The sequence below is a fragment of the Equus przewalskii genome, chromosome 4, assembly GCF_037783145.1.
Source record: "Equus przewalskii isolate Varuska chromosome 4, EquPr2, whole genome shotgun sequence".
Lineage (NCBI taxonomy): Eukaryota > Metazoa > Chordata > Mammalia > Perissodactyla > Equidae > Equus > Equus przewalskii.
In genome coordinates this window covers 7,895,309-7,917,887 of record NC_091834.1, presented here as the reverse complement: position 1 = coordinate 7,917,887, position 22,579 = coordinate 7,895,309, and the positions used below count along the sequence as shown (strand labels likewise).

The window sequence follows — 22,579 nt, the reverse complement described above, 5'->3', positions numbered from 1 at the left end:
TGACCGAGGCAAGCAGAAATCCCCTCTGAAGGAATGCACCTTAAAACCAAGCCTCAAAGAATTCCCGCAAAACACATACAGAAACAAATTGCCCTAAGCAAGAGTCAGCAGAAACAGTAAACAACAGAATCAGAATGCGAGATACTGTGGATATTACCGTTATTGGATATAGAATACAAAATAAGAATAGTTATTATGTTTAAGGAAATCAAAGAAAGTATGAAAGTTTGACCAAAGAACAAGAGACATGACATAACAAAAGGCTGGTCAGATGTGAAAAATATTTGAACAGGACTTCTAGATAAGACAAGTATAGTCATTGAAACAAGATCCAAGTATAAGATGCTCATTATTGTTTGTTAGGGAAAAAAAATTAGAAGTCACCTGCATCAGCCAGAGAATAGAAAAACAAATTGTAGTGTATTCCAATAATGGAATGCTTTAAATTGGTAAAAATGAATAAACAAGACCTATGCAAATTAACCTAGATGACCTGTACGAGCATATTTTGAATTAAAAAATTCAAGTTGCAGAACTATACAGTGTGATATATTTGAATAAAGTTAAAAATGGAAAACGATATATTGTTAGAAATACTGCATATGATATCATAAAAAAGCATGTCAAAGTACATGGAATGACAAATATTAGATTCAGGATAGTGGGTACCTTTAAGGGGAGAGAGAAGATATGATGCGGAGTGGCACATGATGAGGACCCTGACTCCTGGGCAATGTTTTCTTCTTACACTGGCTGGTAGGCACATGGATATGTGTCATATTTTCTTTTAGATCCTGTTGTATGCCTGAAATATTTTAACTTCTTTTTATGAATGGAACAGAAAAAGTGAAGGAATGATTTTTTTCCCTTTACACCCAGCTTATTTTCTGAGGGGTAATTATATATTTTCTTGTTACATAAAGAGACTTTCTTTGTTCTGGTCTTTGAACCAACAACAGGCTGAAAATCAAGCCAAGGAGACTAAGAATGAGCTGCACTTAGCGAAGCAACAGTCAGCCTTAGAGGATGGACTTTCCCAGCTGTGGACCAAGTTACAGAGGAATCGAGACCAAGCCAGCCGTGTGAAAGCTCAGGCGGAGTCAGCCCGACGCCAGGCTGGGGGCCTTGAGGAGGTACACCCACGACTGCTACCAAGAGCGGACAAACAGAGCTTCTTTGAAGGATAATCCTTCAAATCTACAAAACCTGGATAATCCTCAGATTTTCGTACCATTTATCAACATTTCCCGTAGTGCTGGCCTGTGCTCGGTGGTGTATGTAGGGTCCCGATGGGCATGAAGCCTCTTCCTGAGTGTAGAGCTGTCTTTGGAGAAGACAGAAGTCCTTTGGCCAAATCATCTTGGAGGGTTTACTCCCCCATCCGCTCACCCTGGGATTGCTAGTGGTGTCCTGGTCAAATTTTCCTGACCTTCCAAACTTTCACAATTTATGTCACTAGTCTATATTGTATGTATTTCCCCTTTACTCTAGTTAAGTCCCATAACATATGATGAAAACAAGAAGCAAAAGTCACCTGCCAAAGAGAATAGATCAAGTTACAAAAATCAGAGTTAATTAAACAGTTATGGAAAATGGCCCATTAATTTAGGTTGCTGAAAGAACCTATCAACACTTTTTCTTAGCAGGATATCTTTGGTTGGTCACATTAATATAGTAGCTTAAACAAAAGGAAAATGTTCGAGTGTTTTTTACAATTGGTCTATTCTCTTGCTTTTTCTTCCTAATGTGCTGAGTAAATTTCCCACTGACTTGGGCATTGGGAACATTTCCTATGGAACAGAGGTTGAGATAGGTACTCCCTGCCCACCTCTGCCCACTTCTGTATTCCATTCCTGGGTCTGCCTTTATTCACCTATTGAACATTCTAGGTTGTCAACCACATGCTGACCCTAAAGATTTCCATTCTAATTCCAAGGGAGATCTTCATACTAACTCTCCTACTTCCTTTCCTGCCTCCCTTCCTATACCTCATTTGTCTCTTACCTTTGTGCCAACCAAATGATGGATCCTTGCTGCATCTAAATCTTTGCCACTCCCTCTGTCCTTCATCTTGCACGTGCAGCTGTTTGGTGCAACTGAACCAAAGATTTGTCAAGGACGGTATTGGCTCAGCTCTGTCCTCACCTTAACACAGTCCAAGACACTTAGTGCCTCGTAAAGAGTTGCCTTTACATGGAATAATGATTGATGTTTTATAACAAAGAAATTTTATTTTTAATTAACTAAAGCTGAGATTTTTTTTCAACCTGAAAATAAACAAACTATGCAAATAAAAGTCTTGTTGGATATATCAGAGTGACTCCAGATATTGACTGGATTATGGTTTCCTCTTATTCTCTTTATGAACCGTATCAGACAAACATCATGCATGTGTACATGCTTTATAAATACTTTCTTATATGGCTATGCCAGAAAAAGTGCATATTTGCATTTCTGTGGAAATAAATAAATAAATACTTTCTGATGATGGGAGTGTGCTCTGTTACAGGAGTTTGTTGAGCTAAAAAATCAATATGCTGTTCTTCAACGTAAGACAAGCGCTACAGGACTGACAAAGGAAACAGTAGGAAAAGTGAAACAACTAAAAGATGCTGCAGAAAAATTGGCTGGAGATGCAGAGGACAAGATAAGAAGAATAACAGGTATCTATTCTTTTTTTCCAGCTTTGTTGAGATATAATTGACAAATAAAATTTTACCTATGGAAAGCGTACAAAGTGACGATTTGATAGATGTATACATTGTGACATGATCACCACAATTAAGTTAAACACATCCATCGCTTCCACATAGTTATCTTTTTTCTTTTTGTGGTGAATATGCTTAAGACCTACTCACATATACAATACAATGTTATTGACTATACTTAGCACCATGCTATACATTAGATCCCCAAACTCATTCATCTTATATCTGAAAGTTTGTACCCTTTGACCAAGATCTTCCCATTTCCCCCACCCCCAAGCCCTGGAGATAGATAGATAGATAGATAGATAGATAGAGAACAGTATCAGACAAACATCGTGCATGTGTACATGCTTTACAAATGTTTTCTGATGATGGGGATAGAGAGAGAGAGAGAGATAGATCACATTTTTTATCCATTCATCTGTTGACAGACCCAGACCCTCAGTTTGTTTCCATGTCTTGTCTATTGTGAATAATGCTTCAATGAACATGGGGGTACAGATATCTCTTTGAGATACGGATTTCATTTCCTTCGGATATATACCCAGAAGTGGGATTGCTGGATCGTATGGTAGTTCTACCTATTCTTTTCTCCACTCCTTCAATTTGACAATAATGACATAATTCTCCACCTTCCTGGTATAATTTATACCAATTTCTATTTAGCGTTGACGCAGTTTAACCACATATGAGGTCACTAGGAGAGAGAAACAGGAATTGGGTTTGTGCTTTGGGGACCGCCACATACCCAGGCTTCTTGCATGGTTTTACTTCTGAGGCACTAAAGGCCATCCACTCGGCGTGAATCAGAACAGACCGAGCTTGCCTTTGGTCACCTTGAAATGCCCTTTTCCTAACCCAGTGATTCTCAACCAAGGGTGATTTTATCCCCTCCCCTGGGGACAAAAATGTCTGAGGACATTTCTGCTTGTCACAACTAGGGAGTACAACTAACAGCTAGTAGATGGAGGCCAGGGATGTTGCTAAACATCCTACAATGCACACAGCATCCCCCCACGACACACAATTATTCAGCCAAGGTATCGATACTGCTGCGATGGAAACCCCTCTCCTAACCTGTGCCGCTTCCTCTGTCCTCTCACGCAGGTAACTCTTGTGGAGATGGGAAAATCTAGAGTCTAGGGCACTGGGTCATCTAGCATAGATCTGTAGGTAGCCATCTGGAAGGAATCATATTCTGGACAAGGATTTTGATAAAAATGGAAATTTCGATGCACACAAAGTGTAGTAAACATAGAATATGTACAATCAGAAAGTTAATCAGAATCTTTTTCACTATGGATACTCATGATTTTTCTGGGCAGTCCTCATGTCCTTAACTGCCTCTAAATCATCAAGAAATACCAAATGATGGTTGTATTTATTGTCTCCCAAAACTTTAAAATTAATCATATTCATCTGGAATGTCAATAACTCTCAAAGCATTAAAATAACCAAAACTCCTCACTTACAAATGCTTCTGTGTTATAAAATGGGTCTTTGGCTTTACAGCCACTTATATCATCACTATGACATGAAAAAAATGAAAATGCAACGTTAGTGTGGCCCAAAGTCAGGAAAAATACATACCAAACTGTTAACATGAGTTATCTCTGGGGAGAGGGAGAGTGAAGAGGAACACACTTTTTACATTTAAAAACTTTTTAAAAAGTGAGCTTGTGGGTAGTAATATTTTTAATTTTCAGTATTGTCCTAATAATTTAAAAAAAGAAATACTAGGAAAGATTAAAAATGACAGAATGTTTTTTTACCTTACCCTCCATGGGCAATATCATGAAAATCAGTTTCGGCTATTCCCAGACCTCAGTCCTTACTATAGGAGCAAAAACATGGCGAGAATATTTTCTGTCTTATATTTTCTGTCAGGGTCCAAATTCTTTCTACTCATCCCTGTAGACTAAAACTTTCACAGTTCTTGAAATTAGGTTGGAAGAGAAGTTGAAGTTAGACTTCTCTGAGGAGAAATCCAAAATAATGCATTCCACTTTTTCTCTTTCCATGTTAAAACTGTTTTCGCAACTCAATAAGGTAGGAAAATAAGACATGGGTTTGGCCATCTTCCCAAGTCTGCCACTTGAGAAGGGGCTGAACCACAAGGGCTATGATCTGTTCCATCTGTTAGGAAGAGATGCCCACGGGATCCCAGAATGGAGTCCTTACTTACCTATGCTGGGTCAAAATGCAGGGAGTGGAGAATGGGCCCCAGGCTACAGCCAGGGTCCCTCCGTAGAGCTTTGTGTCAGTCAAGGTCCCAGCAGGAAACGGGAAGCACGCTTGTATGTAATTCTGGATCCTGTTTTTATCAGCGAAGTTGTCTCTGTTATCTATTCAAGCAGCTGCATTTGGCTGATGAGGCGGCTGGCAGGTCTGCCAGGGGCCAGGCTTGGCTAAGATGCTGGACCTCTCTCTACCGGGTCTTTTACCCCAGGCTGCTTTACAGCATGCTTGTTTCAGGGTTCCATGAGAATGAGCACAGAAGCTGCGAGACTCTTGAGGTCCTGCAACATCATTTCTTCTGCTTTCTGTTGGTTAAAACAACTTGCAGGGGCCGGCCCGTGACCAAGTGGTTAAGTTTGCGCTCTCTGCTTTGGAGGCCCAGGGTTTTGCTGGTTCAGATCCTGGGTACAGGCATGGCACTGCTCATCAAGCCACGCTGAGGTGGCGTCCCACATAGCACAACCAGAATGACCTACAATTAGAATATACAACTATGTACTGGGAGGCTTTGGGGAGAAGAAGAGAAAAAGAGAGGAAAAAAACCCAACAACAACTTGCAAAGCCAGACCTGGTTTACAGGGAGAGGTAAATAGACTTGACTTCTTGATGGGAGGAAGTGCAAAAAATGCATAGGAATTAAGGGAATCGACTAAGGGTGCGGAGGTACTGGGTGACCCGCAGCAGTGAGAAGGCGTTAGCCTCCCTGGGCCCGCAGGAGCAGGGGGAAGCAAGAGCGGGGATGCTGTGGAGTAGCTCTGGGAATGCCGGAGCGGAAGGGAAGAGGCCACCGTGCAGGAGCTGGAGTTGAGGGACGTAAGAACTGCCAGAAGCCTGCTGCTCAGCGGGGCGGGAGTCTGCTTGCTCTTCCCACCCTCTGATCGCTTCTCGGAACTGTCCAGTGGCCACGTGTGAATGAAAGCCAGAGGTCAAGGGAGCCAGGTGATGTCATCCGGAAAGCCTAGCTTTCCAGGACACAGAGCAAGATGGAGAATGGGTCTGGTGGAGCAAGTGAAAAGTAGCCAGTGCAATCTTGTGAACTTACATGGTAGAAACACAGGGGTCTTTTTTTCTTTTTTTCTTTTAGTGCAAATACACTTCCAATACTGAAGCCCCTTTTCAATCCCAAAGGAGCTAAAATGGAAAGTTTCTGGTGACAGAATGATCACCACCTTCCAGAGCAGCCTCTTTAGTCTTTGAACAGCTGTGACCTCTAGAAAGTTCTTTACATTCAGACAAAATCTTCCTTTGTGGAGATTTCACCTGCTGGTTTCATTCTATTTTCTCAGGATGACAAAAAACACATTTACTCTGCTTTTCTGGCCCTCAAATACTTGAAAATAGCTATAGCACATGCCCTGAATCTTTTTTCTCTATCTCAAACATCACCAGTTAATTTAACTTTTCTTCTTTTTTTTTGTTTTGAGGAAGATTAGCCCTGAGCTAACATCCGCCGCCAATCCTCCTCTTTTTGCTGAGGAAGACGGGCCCTGAGCTAACTTCTGTGCCCATCTTCCTCTATTTTACATGTGAGACACCTGCCACAGTATGGCTTAATAAGCACTATGTAGGTCCGCACCCAAGATTCGAATCAGCGAACCCCAGGCTGGGAAAGCGGAGTGCGTAAACTTAACCGCTACACCACCAGGCTGGCCCTAATTCAACTTTTGTTCATAGGATAGTTTCAAATTTCCTCAGCGATCTGTTTCCTTCTTCTAAAGACTTACTACATGCTAGTTTGACAATTACCCCAAACCGACTGAGTATCCAGGTGTGATCTGACCAAGCGAAGTAGAACATTTACCTTCCTTCTTTTAGAAGTTCCACTTCTACCTAAGGTCAGTTTCGTTTCTAAAGTCTACATCACACCGTTAACTGTAGCTCTCTGTACCTCTTCGGTCCACTACTCTATGCGCTCCTTGCTAGGGTTTAATATAATTCTCAGATATTTGTTGAATGAAGAATGGATAAATGAGTGGATACATAGATGGATGGATGGATGGATGGACAAGAGTAAAAGGCATCACTGTGCTTTTACTGTTCAGGGACTTCAGTATCAACAAGAGAGAATGAAGAAATGAAAATGTCAGTCCTTTTAAGCAATTCCCCAAATCCAATCAAGGCTTGTCATCTGTCTTTCATATCTAATGAATTCTGACTAGATTTAAACTCACATTGGTAAATGCCTTTAGATATAAAATATATTTTAGACAAAAATATCAGTTTGTCTACTCTGATTTATGTGAAACCCTTGAGAAGTCAGGTGAAAATAAATGTTTTATCTATTGAATCAAAACACGAAACTAACTACACCTTTAAGAGACACATAAATCCCTGTGTTTGGTATAACATGGGTATCCAGGAGGAATCTATCCAACGGAAATATATCATTTACTTCATTTTCTTCTTTCAGATTTAGAAAAGAAGATCCAAGATTTGAATCTAAGTAGACAAGAAAAAGCTGATCAACTGAAACAGTTGGAAGATCAAGTCATTGCCATTAAAAATGAAATTGTTGAGCAAGAAAATAAATATGCTACCTGCTATAGTTAGGCAGAGTTAGAGTGCAAAATCACCTCTTCCTTCTTTTCTGGCTTCTGATGAGCGGACCTGGGGAGCTGTGCGGGACTTGGGAAGCACTAATGGTCAGCCTCTTCTGCCTCCTTCCCCGAGGTCTCTCCTTGCTGTAGATCTGCCCAGTGTGGCTGGGAGTGGAACTGGGCCAAGGAAAGGCCACTTTATTTGGAAGAGAACGGGGAGTAAAGAGATTGTCTCTGGTTTCAGAAACCTTTCCTCTTGCCTTCCTTTCCTTTCATCACCTAAAAATAATTAGTTACATATGACAAGTACAAATCTAAGTTAGTATTCTATATACTAATACTCATTTCAGTCAAATAAACCTAAACATTAAATAAGTTGCGAGCAGCTGGGGAGGGGAGAAATGGGAAGTTACTAATCGATGGGCATAAAGTTCCAGTTAAGCAAGATGAATAAGTTCTAGAGATCTATCCAACATTGTTCCTACTGCCAACAGTACTATACTGTGTCCTGAAAATTGTGTTAAGAGGGTAGATCTCATATTAAATGTTCTTACCGCAGTAAAATAAATATATAAATTTAAATGAATTAAACTAAAGTAAATAAATATCTCATACTAGGATGGAATAAGTATGGATGGAATGCACTAGATTGTTCTATATTTTATTTTTATTTGGATTCACTTTATCTGTAAAACTATTCTATTTGGAATGGAATGCATACAATTCAGAATGTAACTTGTTTTTACGCCCACTTTCCTGTGTGTTGATGCTCCCAACCAAAGGATTCTGTTTTTCCCAAATGGCACTACTTTTCATAATTTGTCTGCAGGCTGTTTTGCTGTAAAATCTGCTACTTATTTTTAAAAGACTAGCAGTTGTGTTGTTGTTGTTGATTTCAAGATGTCTTATTTCATCTTGAAATTGTCTTATTTCAAGGTGGTCTATGATTTCACAGTAATTTTTGTTGCATGTATGATATGTAATAGAGCACATTGCTTCTGTTGGTGACAGCTATCCATCAGAGGGGTTTTAAGGGAATTTGGCCCCACGTTTTCAAATAAGAAATAATATACATCAACATTGATGTATGAAGGAGGAAAAGCAGCTGGAGCCATGTCTCTTAAGGACTGACTCTAAAAATGGATTTAAAAATTCAACAAAGAGGCTTTAGGGTTACACATAAATATGAAATTTCTTAAAATGTAGGTTAATAAGGAAAAGTGCAGTTTCCCTGGAGATCCTGAAGAACAGAATGAAACTTTTCCATGGGAAGAACCACCCAGAAATCTCTCTTGAAATATGATTGTAATGCTGCACATATCCAGCACTTAAGACTTTTGGAAACCTCCACCAACAAATGGCACACAGAAAGAACCAGAGAGTCGAAAAATATAGCTGTCACGAAATCTAAGTTGTTTACTGCATCGTAGAGCGTGGAACGCCCTTCAGCTTTTGCACCAGGATGCTGACTTTCAACTCTGTACAAATGATAGGCTTAATTTTACAAGCATGGTTATCTGTTTGCAATAGCAGCAGTCGATTGTTCCACCTTTTCAGTGCCCAGAGACTATACAAGTAACAGGCCAGAGAGTGTGGACAGGGTCAAAGAGGAAAGAGTTTCTGTCCTCTGACTGGGAGGCTGTTGAGTTCTGGAGAAAGAGAAAATTCCCAAGCCATGAGGAAAGCACAGTAATCTGGGGAATCGAGAACAAGATAAACCCATCATGTCTGTGGGCCTCCAGGGGCCGCAGTTGGATGAGGTTAGGAAGTATTTGATGGACTTTGGAAACATTGCAATTAAAACTGGTTTTGCTTTCTAAACTTTGGTGTTGAGAATAATAAACTTTGGTTATCTTTTTAAAAATGTACATGTGTGAAAATCTCATTCCTCAGTAATGTCAGATAAGTCATCCTAACTTCTATTACTTGCTCCATCAGTTGTTCAAGATGTAAAGGCAAAGATTCAGTGAAATCATCTCTCTTACGCATTGCCAAGTAATTTGACAGTGTGTAACAAGATCTATCTTAAGACCAGCTGAACCTGTATATTAAGAAAATCTTAAATTCAGGGGGAAAAGCTTTGTGAATAATTCATTGCAACACTACTTATGTTAAAATTACAAAGAATCCAAATAACCAACAATAAAAAGCCAATTAAATATTTTACCATTCTGATTTCTTGGCTGCAAACACTGAAAACCAACTATAGTTTATTAAGCAGGAAAGGAATTTACTGAAAGAATATCTGATAGCACATAAAATGGAAGAAATGGGTGGAGAAAATGTAACCAAGGACAGCTAAGCATCTGGCGATATATCCAAGCTCACACTTCAGTAAACTCAGGTTAGGGTGCTGGCCTGCTCACGCTCTCCATCATCCTGTTAACTTCCAACTGTCTCTCCATCTTGTGTCACTCTCTCATGACTCAACATCCCTGTAGAAACATCCAATTGGCTGAGCCTCTTCATGTGCCCTGGCTGCCAGGGAGTGAGAGGAGAGGATGCCTGCCCGCTCTGGTCTTGGTAGTGGGAGGGGGTTTTGGCTTCATGTATCTTTTGAATCTACCAAAGGAGGAAGGATTTTGAGGCCAGGCATCAACAAATTACAAATTTCCATTATAGTTCACCTCTTAGACTCTTAATATCAAAATACATTTTTATCCCATTTTTTTCTTCTAAAGACAAACAAATGTTCCCACCAAGATAATGGTCCATTCACTCAGCCATCTGAAAGTGCATCCGCCTCGTCTTCAAGGGAACCAGCCCACAGTCCCATCGCTCCCGGAGTGCATCCAGCTCTAAGGCTCTGGTCTCCAGCTGTGCTCTCTTCCTTTTCCACCTCTGTTACAATTCTGCCCTGATGTACTGCAACTTGTAATCAAAATGATAAAGTCTGCCACCAACATACACCAAGGATAGGATAGTGGAGGAAAGAAGGGAGATAAAAAGGAAATTAAGTACATCTTATAATAAAAAATATAAGTACATACAAAACGTTGCATGTTGAGAAACACAGATGGAGGTTGCAGACTTCATCTCCCTAACTACTCAAGAGGTTATAGTGGGAGGTACGATCTTCTTTCTTTACTCATCCCATGCTCCCTCTCTCTTCAGTAAGCATCTCTTTCCCGGGTAGAATGACCCAAACCTTCTTTCCTGATGGTTCTGAGCCTTTGGAGGTCCTGCACGTGCAGGGGCAGAGAGCTCCTACATTACATCTTTCCCTGGGACGTGGCAGGACTGGATTGTCCAGATTCTGGTCTCACCCCTCCCTGCTGCCGCTGTGTACCAGCAGCTTTATCACCCTTTAAGAATCAAGAGCAATCACCCCAGAAAAAATTATAATTCCCTGCCCCTTTTTTGGCCTGTTTATCCTTTATCATGAGGAGCCTGACACAGCTGGGTATTGGTATGTATACCAATTCAGTGGAACGACTCTTGTGTCATCCAGTAAAAACATACTTCCTTAGAGACCAGAGTGCAAAGTCATAGGCATGGAAGCAAAGTTTTGCCTGTGAATCAATTGGATACAACTGTGAGCAGGGCCACATCTATTTCCCCTCCTGGTTTTAGATCCACGTATTCTGCCCATAGGATGCTCCGTCAGCTTTCATGGTAGAAGGCACGCCTCTGCCTCCCATCTAAGAAAGATAATTTGATGTGAGTAGCCAAAAAAATTAATTAATTAAAATAAATTAAAGTACATAAAGCATGTATACACGATAGTCAACTGAAATTATGGTTAGAAGATACATTTTAATTCTCCATATAAAAAACTTACATGCATCCACATGCACGTATTTCCTTTGTCTCTGTTACAATTATTCTAATGGTTTCCTAAATTTGAATTGAGGGAACACTACATCTACTTAGCACTGGGAGATCTGTTGAGGCATGTGAGGGACCAACACAGAGAAGTCTGGACTGAATTCTGAGCATCTCAGGGCGGCGGTTGGGTGAAGGCAGGAGTTAGAGAGCTAAGGTTCAGACTGAGAGTCGTGACCAGGCCTGTGGAGACTGAGATGGGCAAGATTCAATGACGGGGGCAGGTAGACAGGATTTAAGACACTGAATATGGAAGAAAGAGCAAGACAGTGGACAGTAGTCACACACAATGTGGGTCCGCCAGTGAGCGTGAGGAAACTCTGTTACCAGAGGCCAGGCAGAGACATTTGCAACCCAGCTGGTCACATCAGAAAATCACTGTGATGATCAGGAAACAAGTGACTATGAGATAGCTGGTATGGTCCATTAAGGAAATGATTCTGTATCTTCTCCTAAATTAGAACCGATCCCATGTGAAGGGCAGCTGAGGGCCAGTAGTTGAGTGCAATTAGCCAAATCACCAAGGGGTCAAAAAGAAAGCAAACTGAAGGTAGATCCTGGCAAGAACAAATGAGTCTGATGGGGCACAGGCTAGAAGTCACTGTCTAGTATCCATTCTCCCCCCTTCTTTCTCTTGGTCATAGATTCCTCCACGTTTTAATCTGGCACATGGCTGCCTACTTAGAGAGACTATTTCTCAACCTTCCTTGCAAGTCACTGTGACCATGTGACTAAATTCTGGCCAAGAGGAGATTAGTGAGCATGTTGTGTGCATCTTTATGGGCACAACCTTAAAAGGAAGCTGTTTGCCCTCTGTGGTAGGCAGAATAATGGCCCCCAAAAGAAGTCCACGTCTTAATCTCCGTAACCGGTGCATATGTTTTACGGCAAAGAGAAAGCAAGGTTACAGATGGAAATAAGGTACTAATCAGCTGACCTTGAGCTGGGGCAATCAGCCTAGATTGCCCAGGTGGGCCCAATGTCATCATAACAGTCCTTAAAAGTGGAAGAAGGCGGCAGAAGGGAGAGTCAAAGAGACATCAGCACGGGAAGGACTTGGCCTGACATTGCTGGGTTTGAAGATGGAGGGAGAGGATCATGGAGCAACGAATGTAAGTGGTCCTAGAAGCTGGGAAAACAAGAGAAGGGGTTATCTTCCACTGCTTCCAGAAAAGAACACAACCGTGCAACACGGTGCTTTTGGCCCAGTGAGAGCTGTGTTGGACTTCTAACCTACAGAACTGTAAGATAAAGTTGTGTTGTTTTAATTAACTATGTTTGTGGTAGTTGGTTACGGAATAGGAAACACACCGTCCATTTGTTTTTCCCCCTTTAACTGGGACAGAATATGGTGAAGTAACTATGACCATGTAGATGCAGATAATAGTAGTGAAACAAGATAGAAAAACCTAGATCCCTGGTTGACTGTACCAGTCAGGGTCCCAGGATATGAGGACATGAGCTGGGACGGTTTAATAAGGGACCTATTTACAAAGATGCACACAGGGTAGAGGAAAGCCACAAAGGAAAGTGCAGCATCCCAGAGCCAGCACTAGACAAGGGGTCTTTCTCACCCTTGGCCAGGGGTGAGGAGAGAGAGTGACAACTGTAAATTGAAGACAGACTGTGTGGGAGGATCACTTAACAGGAGCTCTGATCTTGGTCAAGGGATGCAGCCCGCTGTGACAAACTTGCAGAGGATCTTGGGGCATTGACACCCTGGTGTCACTCTCCTCATCCTGTCCAATCTCTTGTTAGTGCTCCCCATTAGCTAAATCAAGGGACCAGGTTGATGTTCCTATGTAGATCAGTCTCCTGGGGCATAGAGGAGGGGCAAGTTGGATCAGGAGAGGCACAATGACCTCATGGATTAAAGCTGCCTGTGCTCGACTCCCCTGGACTACATGCCAGCTTGAACTTGCACAAGATGGAAAAGCAAAGGTCTCCCATTTATGTCACTATGATTTTGGTCTCTGTTAAAGCAGCTGAACCAACATCCTCATCAATATCTCTAGGGCGCTAAGGGGACTCCAAACCCCCTCCAGACTGCTACAGCAGTCCCCTCTCTGCCCCGCATCATGAGGACAAGGGACCAAGGGTCAGATGATAAGTGCAAATCCTGGTTTGTCCCCTACATGACCTTAGGCAATTCACAACCTCTGAATCTCATGTTCTCATTTCCTTCTGCTGTAAAATGCTAATTAATGTACCTGGTGCACCTCCCAGGATTACCAAGCCAATTCATGAGGAAGGGCTTTGAGAAGAGTGAGATACAGCTGAAATCCTTCAAGACAGCCTTGTTATCACATCATGTGTGTTACATCTGCATTTCCCCTCTGCGCCATCAGTTCCATAGCGTTGGCCTCCTTGAAATCCCGATTGCTATCTATCCACCAAACCTAACCTTTCCTTAAGGAAACCCTCATTGGGAGGCGTCTCTCTCTAGCCTAGCTCAAAGCCATTTCTCTGAAGTTCGCTTATGTTGCCAGTTGATTAATATCCCTTATCTGTCTAACCAGATAGTAAGTTCCATGAGGACATAGAGCATGTGTTCAGCCACTTCTAAGTCCTTCATAGAACTTAGCACAGCGTGGAACACTCTATTCGTTCACTTACATATTAGTTCCATAAATTGACTCCAAATTGTTGCAAGTCAGGCAGTCCTCCGACCATCCCTGAATTAAAATTTTTCAACTGTAATACAAAACCAGCTCACTATATGGTTCAGCCCCTCTCAAAATGTAATTGGGAACAATTCAAATCTTTACCTCAATATTTAGAGGAAAAATTGTCCAGTGGGAACAGAATACACGCATAAGGCAAAAGAAATCCTTTTCCCCATCACACCCACTCTCAATAACTAACACACTCTAAAGCGGCTAATGGAAATCCTCTGCTCTCTCTGGAAACTCCTCCCCTGCTAGAAACTTCCCCACACCACGCTCACACGACTCTTCATTTTCTTGGGCTTTCTCCTCTCTCCTCTCAAATCTAGTCTCTGCCCTCTGCACTTGCTCACTCTCGCTTTTCCTCTGCCATGGATGTTTGTTTACAAGACTGTAGATATTTTCCTGGTCATGCGACCATAAGTCAGGGTGAGCCACTCCCAAGTGAAGGTCATGGCCTCACAGACGTGCAACATCTACACTTCCCAAGCAGAGCTCACTGAGCCAAAGTGGGAGAGGCTTTCCTTTTCCTTCAATTAGGCTCTGTCTACAAAAAGCGATTGCATAAAACATTAAAGGACACATTTGAAAACACATTTTTATATACAAATATAAACGTTTATGTATTTATTTATATTTAAGATTTATGCAAGGTCTATATAAATGCAACTGTAATTTGTCAATTTCTCAATAATCCTTAGCCATTGAACAAATTAGTTTAATCAAACCTTGCAGTATTCAAACCCCAGCACATACATCCCCCCCTCTTCCTCCTCCCTTGCTCAACCCCACCCCACAAGAGGCTTGAAGAGAACTTTTTTGCATTCACTTTATGCTTCTAACTAAAAGTTCTTTCCCACTTCTGATTCTGGTGCCTAAGAAAAGTGAAGGAATTTGGTGACCAAAGTTTCCACAGGCTTTTTCCATTATGAGGTTTGAGGCTTTTAGCAACAGAGCCTCCTGCTTAGAATTTGCCAGAAGTCAGTCTCCCTGTCTGTTCTTTCACCTTTCCTGCCCTCAGCTGCTTCTCTCCGCTTGAGAGACCAAAAAAAGGAGCATTTTTTTCTCTTCTTCCAACATAAAGCAGCTGAAGCAGAACTTTTCTTAACACCTGCTCATCCATCAGCACCTCGCTTTTCTCTTCTGGGGACAACTTGAACCTACATGTAATCTTAGCTTTACTCATTAAATGCTGTGAGTGGTCATTCTAGAACACTCTTCCTGACCTGCCTCTGATTCAGCCCGCCAACCGAACGAACTTTGCTACACAAAGCAAGCTTACCACAATCTATATCAAACACATTAGTCAGAACACAGGGTTTTTGAACCGAGATGTGTCTTCTTCATGTTCATATAAATTGATTTTTAACAGTCAAGTGTTTGATTCATAGCGATAGCCAACATAGTTCCACACACAACCATAGTTCTCTTTGATGACAAACACCCAAAGAGTGGGGACCAGTGGCTGGCTGCATTTTATCTTATATTCACTAGGGGCTAATAGACTAAGTATACTGCATTTCAGAGCTCTCTCTAGTCATCCCAACAGGACACCACGATTCAAATCTAATCTTCAGTACTGGGACTTCCTCACAGGGAAGACTTTGAAATATTTAGCCCCACAAAACATTCACAGGAAAAACACTTAAATCTACTAGTTGGAGATATTGCCTCTGATGGGGAAAGATTTAAAATAACTGTGTCAGGAAAGTTCTAGATACAGCTGGATAAATGCTTAGAGACACTAGCTGCAGGCACATCAGGAACTCTTACATTATACGCTCCCTCATACTGCCTCTCTTTCAGATAAGAGGTTTAAGAAACCCATAATGCAGGAGATTTAAAGAATTTCTTAGTCCCATCCCCTGGTTTTCTGAAGAATATTAACGTTAACTTAGCCAGGATCACACAGCTGGTTGGCAGATATGCCAATGCCGGTGTAATGGGAAATATATCCTGTGATGATGCTCATTGCACCCTCCCTTTCAAGACAACTCGCTCTTTGAACTAAGGCTCTATTAAATGGACCATCAAATATAGCAGAACATTTTCTTAAAATTGACTAACCTATTTCTTTACATAAATGGCATGTCTTAGGAGTTAAATACTTTTAACGTGTTAATATTTCACAGAAAGTAATTCTACTTAAAACAATGTCCAAAGTAGCTAAACAAATAGAAACGCTTTATCCTTAATGTTAGTGAACAAAAATGTATAATTTGGGGGGGTTAGTTTTGAGACTAGCCAACTAAGTGAGCACATAGTTGTCCTTATTAAACACATTCAAGAGAATTGTTTTCAGTCCTCAAAACTTCCCATGTAGCTTTTAAAAATAGGACTAACAGTATTACCTATAAATAAGGTAGGTGAAATTTTAGATACTAAGCCCTATTATATCTCAAATTTATTACAATATATATTCAACAAAATTCATTTGATTATGTAAGAAAAGAAAATGAACCTTACTGCTAAAGGAGCTCCTTCATTGGGAGCATTACTTCTATATGATATAGAACCAGTTTCTAGGACTCTCTAATAACCAAACAGCTATCCAGATTATTACCAGTGTTAAAGTGAATATCGAACTAATCCAAGTTTTTTTCTTGGTTTTCAGTTAATTGAGTCTATTAAAGGTATCACCATACTGTGAACTTTCTAGAAAGGAGCAGAAATGGGCATTAAATGGAGCCTGAAAATCTAACAACCCAATGAGTGTTTGAGGATTCCAGAGATTCGTATCATGGGAAGAAGCTCAAAGCTTGGAAAAGCTGTATAAACATCCCATATCTAAAGATAAACACTTGGGGATCTTTATGGCATTCAGGTTTAGCTTTGTGTTGGCCATACTGCCTTATGACTCATCTAGAAAAGGCAAAATATGAATGGAAAAGATTAAATATTCAGGATTAAGAGAACAATTGTTTTCATTTCAAAAGAGGAAGTCTAACATTTCTTACAATGTAAAAAAAGTCAATCTATTTAGACATGATTAATGTTTTTTATTATAATTTTTCCTCTTTAAAATCCCTGTTCTGTTCTTCAACTCTTCAGCCCACCATCATACAGCAGATATATAGAAATGCACATGCTAAATTTTCTCCTTAACAAACTCAATTTTCTTTCAACCCAGTTTGTCGAGGCGGGGTGGGGGTGGGGGGCAACTCTAATATACACACAATTTGAAAGACTTAAACATTTACATAAACACATTTCTTTGTAAGAAAAGAAAATCAACCTTCAGCTGTGAACACAGCTTACCATATTTTGATGAGAACATAGGAGAAGAAGTGGTTAACAAAAACGAATCGTGACTCCTATAAGACTGCATTCAAACCCAAATAGATAGTAACACTTCTACTCAACCCAAACTCAAGTTCCATCAAGTACCAGCATCTTTTAAGGGATAGTAGCAAGCTTGATTTGGTTTTCCCCAGTTTTGGCTGACCAGAAGACAGACCCTTTTCTTGGGGATGTGAATGTTGCCCCACCTCTCCATCTAGGTTGCAGACTATATTAAAGTGAACTTCACTTCTAAATATAGGTCACTTGTGAGATTGCAACCATAGGAAAATGTTTTAACTTTGAAATAATTTTTAGAACAAGGTCTATACATGTTATTATGGAAAAAATCGTAAAGGGAAAAAAGCTATCATTTAATATTTTGGGCTGTATATACAGACAATTCCTGGGCAGCCCCTGTTGCTAATTCCTCAAGGAATATAATATACATATAGTGTACATGTTTTTCATAATTGGAGCCTACTGTTCCCCCAATTATATCATAGAAATAGGCCTCATATTTTTAGGCAACTGCTTAGTATTTCATTACAAGAGTCTAACATAATTACTTACCTAAATCCCCATTGGTGATTTAGATTATAAATCTTGTTATGCACAATAGTGTCAACATCTTTATAGGCATAATTTGGCACATTTTCCCAGAGTCAAAATTATGTATATTTTAATTTTGAATATATTTCGGATTGCCCTCCAGAAAGGCACAATTTTACCTTTCCAGTCATCACTTTTATGCTAGTGCGCTCATGAACTTCATTAGAGATGAGGTGATAAGACATGGGGATTTGACTTACCACTATATCAATGCCCCCTTGCAGCTTCTCACACGATTGTGAAAGTGCGGGTGCCTCTTGTAATCCTCGAGTAGATTACACCCTCCTCCTTACAGTACAGAGCAGTCGCTGAGCAAGTTTATGTTAATGCTGGATGTATTTGCTCATACTTCTTGTATCTAAATCATAGCAGACTGTTCACATTTTTATTTTTCCCACAGAATAAAATGAAACGTGGTATACGACTTTTGTTAAAAGTATCAGTGTGTGTCAGGTATGACTCATTCTGGCTAAAGAATTACCTGTGAATGATCTCTCCCCAGAAAGAACAACGGGCATAGTTCCAGGCATTTATTGAATGAATGCATTCAACAATTACCTGATGAGCTCTGTGCTCAGTGCTGGGGAAATTAAGACGCTGTCAAGGCATCTCAATTTAGCACCCACAAAAAATATATTCATACACTAACCATCTATTTGGTGAATATTCATTGCATACTTACAATGTGCTCTGTACCATGCTAGTATGGGGGATACAGCAGTGAGTGCAAGAGGCAGGGCGCCTGGCCTCATGCATGGCGCATCTGTTCTAGAACAATCTAGAAGACCTCCAATAGGTGTATGTCCGAGTATTGTACCTGGGCAGTGGAATTGAGAAGGTTACACACACGAAGTATCATCAGAGGTGGACTTTGAACATAAGTAAAAGCTGGCTTGGTGGAGGAGAGGAAGGCGGCATTCCAGGCAGAAGGTACTGGATGAGCCAAAAAAACAGGGTTTGAGTTTTGAGAAGGGTGAGGCTATCAAGATAGAGCTTGGTGGGGTGGGACGCTGATAGACTGAGGACGCAGAGATGAGAGAGATTATACAGGGGCCAGATTTCAAAGAGCCTGAACTTTGTACTTGTTTCTCAGATAAGGAAACTGAAGCACACAGAAATGTGACTTACATGGTCCCAGTGTGAGAGCCTTGTCATGTCATTCAGTAAATCCACTAGTGACGAGACATGATGACTTTTAATTCCATAAGTCTTTGAATCTACATTTCATAGTAAGAACTCAGACTTAGTCAACATTTATAGTACGCTTTATTCAAAGCATCACAAACATTTATACTTCAAAAAAGATTTTGGTTAGATTTTTTTTTTGTCTTTAATTATACCAGTGGTAAACAAATACATTCTCCTTGTTAAGAGGAAGTTAAAATTATATATAAGGCAAGAGTCCCCTTTAACCCCATTCCAAACACGATCTTTGTACTTTCCCTCAAATTACCCACCCCTATCCATTTGCCATGCTGCCTTCTAGAACTTTATCATTGTCTATTTACGTGTGTGTGTATATTTATAGAAATAGACAACCGTAACATTCTTCCTTTGTCTTAGACTTTAGCCCTTGTTGACCTTTGCCAATAGCGTACACATTTAGTCCTCCCAAAATGTAGAATATATCCTGTTGGTATATAGCAGAGCTTGGTGCATGGTAAATGCTCAAGAAATGTTAAAGAGTAAGACGTATGTTGCTGCGAAGGCTTAAGGTACTAAATTGGGTAGACAGGAGGAGTGGCCAAAGGTCAGCCAAATAGTGGTGATTATTGCCCACTGGATTAGAATGTCCTCTGGGTACATGGCTGAACTGTCACCTCCATATTCCATGACTTCCACAGAAACCATTTAGTCCTAGAGGTTAATAGCAACATTTCATTAGCCATCTTGAAAAGAGCAGACACATCCCACAACTTCTTTGTCTGGCAAACAGCCCAATAGGTGAAACGGCACCTAATCCTGGAGTGAGACCTAGTGCTGACTTGTTTCTGATGCGATAAAAACGCAGCCACTCGGCTCCGGGTGGGCTGGCCTTCGTAAATCTGATTAGCAGCCTTGGCAGCAGCAAGCGGGGCAGCCGTGATGAAATAAATGCTCTTTCCAGAAGAGCAGGCTTGTGCTTTTCAGAGGAACTGCAGTTGTAGAGTTAATGCTGCTAGAAGGCCAAGGGCATTACGGTCGGAGGAGATGAGGCAAGACTGCTACTATTTGAGAGAGGGGACGGTTTTTACTCGCATTTCTATCCCTTCTGAAATGTGCTCATTATCAAAGATCTCATCTTCCCAGGGTCAAAATACAGGATTGAGAATTAGGATCCACTCCCAGTTCACGCCACGAATAGCAGGGGAGCGTTTACCTTGCTAATTAAATCTAGTTTCCTGGATCACCCTAGGTAATAATTAACAACCCAGAACTATGAGATAGGTTTGTAGCAAGAGAATAGATTGTCACTTCAAGCGTCTGGTACAAAGAGATTGCCTGAATCTTACTAGGTTCAAAACATGGGTTAAATAAGCACTTTTTCATTCACTCAGCATTTCCTAAGGACCTACTGTGTGCCAGGCATGAGACCAGGAACTCATGGGGAGATGTGGAAAGGACTTCAGGGGCTCACTGGGAGCTGAACTTGACCTTTCAAATGGAGAAAGATAGAATCTGGATCAAAAAGCAGAGTAAAGGAAGATATAAAACATTATTGGAATAAAGGAAGTCCTTTTTTCTTTTCTGGCTATTACTGAATTTCAGCATCCTCATACAGCAGGGGGAAGTAACACCATTGGCCGAAATGAAATTTTCAAAATAACCTTTAAAGTATAATTTTAGGTGGATTGCTCTAAGAGATGAACTCAGTTTAATTAAGACAATTTTTTCTAAAACTTAAGTATCAACCACTGAGCGTTAGCTGCCTGCTGAGTTTGATGTTAGCGATTTGCAATAAACATGATGAATCACTTACATGTGAAGGTAGAGATAGAACATGCCAGCAAAATGAAACTTGGGCTCATGAATACCATTCAAGTCTTAAGGTGTTTAACTGACTACATTTAAGTTAATCCTGCTATGAATCTGATAAAAAAATTTTGAAGAGCTTTCCTAAGGCTCTCTAGTCTTACCTCAGACATTAATCTCTCTCCTACCCATATTTAAAAGGCCAGGTTAACAACCAGATGCTAAAATCCATAAACAAAGAATAAATAGTGAATTTGCCCCATTTAGAGTGTTTCTATGACACTCCTGTTAAATATAGGTTAGAACTTAAAAAGGTTCGGAATTCAAGGGTGTAGATGGGTAAAGAGAAAGTGCCCCCATCTCCCTCTGGATCTAAAGAGTCATCCCGCCACCTTTCTGGGAGGTGGAATGCAATGGCTTTTCAACCTCGCAGAAAGCCTGTAAAGAGCTCGAATGAGGCCTTCTTACACCTATTTTAGTGACTATTTTAAAACATTCAAGTATAGACTTGGGTGCTCATTTGTGACACTTTTTTTAAGATATTTAAGAATAGAGAGATGGCCATTTTTAAGACATTACATGTTGATAAAGATCTGCCTGAAGGGATAAACTAGGTTATGTTGCAGTTTAAAAAAAAAAAAGTCCCAAATCTCAGGCTAAAAACAACAAAGGTTTATAACTCTTTCATGCTGCATATCCAGAAAAATTTATTGGCTAACGTAATGTGGTCTGACTTCAGGCATAGCTGGATCAAGATACTCCAAGGAGGTCCTTAAGGATCTGCCCTCTTGCCTCCCTCAGTTCCCTTTTCCACTGTGTTGGCTCCTGTCTCAAGCAGCCTCTACCACTTTCAGGCTGACATCCATAGAACTCCAAGTTCAGGGGGAAGAGAGGTTTTCTAGCTCGCCCATGATAAATCCCAACAATTCCCACAAAAATCTCAGAAGTCACTCTAACTGGCAAATGCCAGTTGCATACCTATCCCTCAATCCATTACTGGGAAGAAGGGGATGGAAACACACAGACGCGCCTGGAGCCCGTGGGGGGATTAGCCCCATCCAAATTATGTGGGCTGAAAATGCAAAAGGACTCGTCCCCTCAAAAAAACTCGAGGTGCCGTGACCAGACGAAGGGAGGTTAATGCAAGCCCACACAGCAGTTTCTATTGTGTGGTCCGAGACTGACAGTGCCATGACTCCCCGCCTCATTCAGGCCATGATGGTTTCCTGATTATAGAGGGTGACAGTAACGACCCCTCGGTGCTCCCTTATTGGTTATAAGGAAAGGTTATTCAATTTTAGTTATTCGTCCAATAAGTAGATATTGAATGTGTACAATACACCAGAAACTCTGCCACCTGATGGGAATACGAATTCCAATAAAATAGTCTCTGCCTTCAAAGCGCTCCTGGGGGGCAAGGACATTTAACCCCAAATAGTACTACCTATTATAAAAAAGGTATGTGGAAAGTGCTGTGTGACATTTGTCCTGAACTTTACTGACCATTGAACTTACTTTTCTAGATCAATCCTGAGTCTCGCAAAGTACACTAAAATCTTTTCAAAACAGCAAAAATCCAGTATTGTGCTTGAGAACAATGTTATGTAAACAGCCAGGTTTTAGGACCTAAAGATCAAAGTCTAGAATGTAACGTCCTTGTTGTTCCACTGTCAATCCAGGATTTAAAATGAGACACATAAGTGGCATTGTAAGACTGTGTGAAGGTGACCTTGAAAGCAGCTCTGGGTTTTCTCAAACAAAA

The 22,579-nt window shown here is 40.8% G+C and overlaps 1 protein-coding gene across 11 annotated transcripts in view; it reads left to right on the top strand.

Moving 5' to 3' along the window:
* The window catches only part of LAMB4 (laminin subunit beta 4), a 111,742-nt gene extending 102,393 nt beyond the window's left edge, over window positions 1-9,349 (top strand). For all 11 annotated transcript variants that reach the window (XM_070615365.1, XM_070615361.1, XM_070615364.1 and 8 more), the window contains 3 exons: window positions 960-1,133; window positions 2,510-2,663; window positions 7,357-9,349. In XM_070615365.1, the coding sequence (XP_070471466.1) occupies window positions 960-1,133; window positions 2,510-2,663; window positions 7,357-7,496 (468 nt within the window). In that variant the 3' untranslated portion in view covers window positions 7,497-9,349. The remainder of the gene's footprint in view (window positions 1-959; window positions 1,134-2,509; window positions 2,664-7,356) is intronic.
* Window positions 9,350-22,579: the final 13,230 nt, after the last annotated feature.